Source organism: Montipora capricornis, chromosome 3 (assembly GCF_036669925.1).
Source record: "Montipora capricornis isolate CH-2021 chromosome 3, ASM3666992v2, whole genome shotgun sequence".
Classification (NCBI taxonomy): Eukaryota; Metazoa; Cnidaria; class Anthozoa; order Scleractinia; family Acroporidae; genus Montipora; species Montipora capricornis.
Genome location: NC_090885.1, coordinates 31,181,027 through 31,186,026, shown reverse-complemented (window position 1 = coordinate 31,186,026; position 5,000 = coordinate 31,181,027). Strand labels below are relative to the sequence as shown.

The window sequence follows — 5,000 nt, the reverse complement described above, 5'->3', positions numbered from 1 at the left end:
CAAGAGCACGAGGAACAAATTGGAGGTCATCTTTATCTATACTTGGGAAAGGTTGCCCATCATACTGTAGGCTATTGTTTCATTTAATACTCAATACTAAAGCAATGCCTAATCGTATATAAGTTGCAGGTCATTTTGTTCCTTAGGTTAATTTGCAACCAAACTAGGTCATTTTGTTTCATCCTGCAAATATGCCTTTCACAAACACCTTCCATGATTAAAATATTAAACTAAAGATCAATTGCCGTCGGGCGCTAAGCGATTCCTGTAGTGTGCGACAAGATTCGCGTAGGGCACGACGTGATTCCTGTAGCGTGCAACGCAGTTCGCGTTGCACACGAGGGTGGTAACTTACTTTTGGGTGGTACTGTAGGTTATTATGAACTGTCAAAAAAAGGTTTCCCTTTTTTGGGGGGATGTAATTAAAAAAATGGGGGCCTGGATTTTTAGGGGGAATAAAAAAGAAAGCACCTTTCTCCACCTTTCCCTTGCCTTCCACTCTTTTTCCACTTACCGTCTCTCCCTCTCCTTCCCCCTTACTGTCCTTGCTTACTACCAACGGACTGTGCCTCTTACCTTGAACTTTCACAACATTCCATGCCGCTCCAAGGATTCAAACCCTCGCACCATAGGACATCCGAGATTACTTCTCCTCTGTATTAACCGCTCAGCCATCGAATCAGCAACTAAAGTCATTAACTAAGCTATTTCCAAGCCTTCATGACAACCACCATTTTTCACATGCGTAAATGATACAAAGTGACAAAAATTAATAGCCAAATATTGTACAAAGTTTATTTACATTGCTATGCAAAATACACCAGGAACAAGGCATCATTTCTAGTCATGATAACAAACCGATTTTTGCTGCAAACATAGCGTTGCTACATTGAAAAAATGATGGTGGCACCGGCAAATAAAACAACAAAAGATAACCTTTGCAATTTAATCGAAGAAAAGAACTCGTCTCCGAACCACTGGTGTCATCATCTTGGAGAAACCGCTTGTAAAAAAACACAACCATTCACAGAACAATTGCCAGATGAAGTGGTTTTCGGAATCTCTCATAGAAAAGAAATTAAAAAGCCACAAATGAGTGGACAAGTCACAGCTAATTTGAAAGAGTGGCAGGATGAGCCTGACATTAAAGGAGAGCAATGTCTGGCACTTGCCAACTGCAGACCGCGGACTGCAGACTAACCCTGAATCACAGTTATTCAAAGCTAACTGCTCAAAAATGGCTCCTGAGGCTTAAAATTTAATACTGTTTATCAGCACTGTTTGAAATGGGTGTTTAGCTTAAGTACTGCTTATCAGCACTATTTGCAGGCAGCCAGCAGTCTCCCTTTGAAGTTCGAACTTCAGGATTATGTGGCGCTGAAAATTAATAAAATGGAAAAGGAAACACCCCTTTATCCAAATTTGCTACAGTTTTTACTTTTAAGGCAGGGTCTGGAAGGGGGTCTAGATCTTGAATCATGGGCCAGTTCATTTTTCGTACGTTCATGAATCACATAACTCTTTAGGGAATTCATTTGGTTAGAGAATTACCTTGAAGCATTCCGCTACCATCCACTAGTAGCCAAGGAGATTAGGCAATTCATGTTCATAAGCATCTTGTGTACAAATGGAAAATGGTTCAACTCCACTGCCCTCACTTTGTTAATTCTATCGATTTGATATCAGACGTTAACTTCATGCGATTTCGTAAATGAAAGTGTGAAATTTTCAAAGTGTTTCTTGAACTTTCGAAGTGCTTTATGCCCCTCTCTTTCGATAGGCACATTAATCTTTGTGGATGGGTTGTCCTTCTACTTTGTCTGATTCCGGTGTCAAATAAAATGAAATTAGTACCCTTACTCTCGCCATTGCAACAACTTTCAGGGGACCCAGACGTGAGCATGTGTTACAAATTTGACAGACAGCTTTTATCTTTGATTGGCAGTGACCTGCACAAATGATTACACTATGTCATCTCTCAAATTAGTCGCAGAGGTAACAGAGGTCAAGTACGGAACATGACAATGGTAGATTATGTTACAAAACAATGACAGAAGACCCATTACGAACCATCTTGACAGACAAAATTAATAATAATTACATGTATTTGTGTAGGGTTGTCTGATGTTCACAACATTATAATAGCAGAAATCTCGATTCACAAAATACAACTTTAAAGGATTAGGATCATGCATCACAGTTTAATTAATATACATTGTATTATTCATGAATCACGGCTGTATTTGTTCAGTTTTCCCAATTCACGCACTGTGTTCGGGTCAATTCATGGATCACGCGAAACCCCTTCCAGATGCTGTTAAAAGGTAATCCTTAAGTTAAGATTAATTGACTCCTTATTGATATTCAATGATCTCTTCCATTTTTTATCTACTCATTTCACAGGGCTGACATCAATGCTTGCAATTGTGGCACAAACTGGACTGCTCTTCACTGTGCGACTTTTCAAGGTCATGGAAAGGTCGTCATGACATTAATGGATCACAACCCAGACTTAACAATCAGAGATAACTTTGGCAGGTTAGAATTAGCTAAGAACAAAATATCTTTAAAATAATTATGTGCGCTTTGACAACTTTGTTTTGAAAGATTTTTGCATGATCTTATTTAATTGCCAGAACAGCTGTAGATTTTGCTTCAGCACTTGATGGGATTTGGCCATTCTTTGCAGGTTTGTGTTCATAGAAGAATTTGTCAGTTTGCCGCACCATAATTATTGGTAAGACATGTTGTCATATGTCTTCCATCTATGACTTTAATGTTAACATTTCTTTAATTTTTGTGTTCTTTCAGCTGCTGGTTGTAAGAGAACATCTAAAGCTCAACTTATCAAGATGGACATTGTAAAGAAGGTAACAAATCAGCCTTGTTTTCACAGAGCCAGTGCTACTGGTCTTATCTTTTATCAATACAATAGGATACATGTTTATTCAAATCCATATGTACGAAATGATCTATGAAATGAATCATATATTGAACTGTGGATATGAAATCAAGTAATGCTATGATCCTTGCAGTTATGATTGCAATTTTAGCAATTGCATAGAGAACCCACAAATGATCAGCTCCCAACATCAGTAGCTTCATATATATAGATCAAGTTAGAGCGTCACACCAGTAACGTGAGGTCATGGGTTCAAAGTCAAACCCTGTTGAAGTCCTGAATTTTTTAGGCTTCTCTACGCAATTGCTAAAATTGCGTTCATAACTGTAAGGATCATAGCTTTACTTGATTTCATATCCGCAGTTCAAGATAATTATGATTCATTTCATATATCATTTCCTACATTGATTCACTCATCACAGGAACATTATGTAAAAAAAAAATGTAAATGCTTTGTTTTTATAGTGGAAGTGCACTTAGCTATCAGGCTAGTTTACAGGCACCCCACTTTTAACAATGTGAAAGAAACAATTCAAACTCAACAGAAACATTATTAAGAACCCCAACTGGCAGGAGGCAACCAGTTGGCTAAGTATTTACAAAGCGTGGTAGAGTTGATTCTGGGACAACCGGAAACAAATCCTAACCAGAGGTTAGAACGGGATTTGAACTCGGAGCAACCGCATGCAAACCCAATGCCCAAACCACTCGACCACGCTGCTTCCTTAGAACCCACAAATGACCAGCTCCCAACGTCAGTAGCGTCATATCTCAGTTGGTTAGAGCGCTGCACCGGTATCGCGAGGTCACAGGTTCAAATCCCGTTGAAGCCCTGAATTTTTCAAGCTTCTCTACGCAATTGCTAAAATTGTGTTCATAACTGTGAGGATCATAGCTTTACTTGAATGATTACTTTTAATATTATTTAAGTCCTATATGGCAGAGCATGTAAGAGAAAAACACTCGTTGAAATACCCTCAGCTGAGAAAAACCTCTTGCTGCAGAGTAGAGAACCAACAATCTCAACCCCATTATGAAATAGAGACTTGAACCCAAGACACAATCATTGTTGAAAGGGAAGCATTCTTACCACTTCCCCAACTATTACCAGTATGTACATGTAGTTGGTATGTAGGGAGACGTGGGTATGAACCCCAGCTCAACTATGCATGAACTTCAATGAAAGAACTGTTTAGAAATTCAAAGTGCTGTCTTTGTTTTGACATACATTTATATATATGCAAATGCTTAGACTTACATATGTAGATAAAGAGGATGGGACCTTAAGGAGGCCCAAAAAATGTTTTTTATACTGTAAATACTTCTAAATCCACATCAATGATATGGTAATCATTGAAGACTGGAAAGCTTTTTGGCTACATGTAGACTGAACATAATCTTTGATATTCAGTGGTGTTACTACGAAAATTGATTTAGGTCAGTGTTTGCATTGAATGTTGTGTTACACTGCTGTAATATTAATTTGTTGCCTGTTGTCATCCATGAACCCGCGTTGGATACAAGATTGGTAATAGCCAACAGGGCGCTATTTACCATCTTGTATCCAACAAGGGTGAATGGAATTATTATTATAATAATTGTTTTATTAAATTCTCAACCTTCGGTTTTGCTAAATTTTATTTAAATTTAAGAAACGATGGGAAAGTGACGTTACTTCCAAAAATTTAATGCTGAGCAACATTTGCCGCATTCATTTCTATATAAGGCCAAATGCAGGTGCAATGGCTGGTAACTGAGATCCAGTGAACCAGTTAGACAGCTAGAATTGCATTATCTGAGGTTGAGAATTTAATAATATTAGGTATCCTTTTAGTTAGCTATGAACAGGTATAAACTTTGTCACAAGGATTTCTGATGCACATGTTCCAGGTTGAAACAGAAGGCAAACTTCCAAGTACAGACCGAGCCTACTTTTCAAGACCTGGCTCAGCGTACGTCATTAAGACACAGTCACTTTATGGTGACCAGTCGCAGCTTAGGCACCAGGTATACAGACTCCATTAAGATATGTCTGCATGCTGTATGTAAAAACCCAAAAGAACACAATATACATTTTCTAGATAGAGGCAAACTTTTG

The 5,000-nt window shown here is 38.3% G+C and overlaps 1 protein-coding gene across 1 annotated transcript in view; it reads left to right on the top strand.

Moving 5' to 3' along the window:
• The window catches only part of LOC138042916 (cyclin-dependent kinase 4 inhibitor B-like), a 10,007-nt gene that overhangs the window by 3,862 nt on the left and 1,145 nt on the right, over positions 1–5,000 (top strand). Inside the window, exons 3-6 of the mRNA XM_068888982.1 lie at positions 2,404–2,538; positions 2,637–2,689; positions 2,812–2,870; positions 4,793–4,909. Coding sequence (XP_068745083.1) covers positions 2,404–2,538; positions 2,637–2,689; positions 2,812–2,870; positions 4,793–4,909 — 364 coding nt within the window. The remainder of the gene's footprint in view (positions 1–2,403; positions 2,539–2,636; positions 2,690–2,811; positions 2,871–4,792; positions 4,910–5,000) is intronic.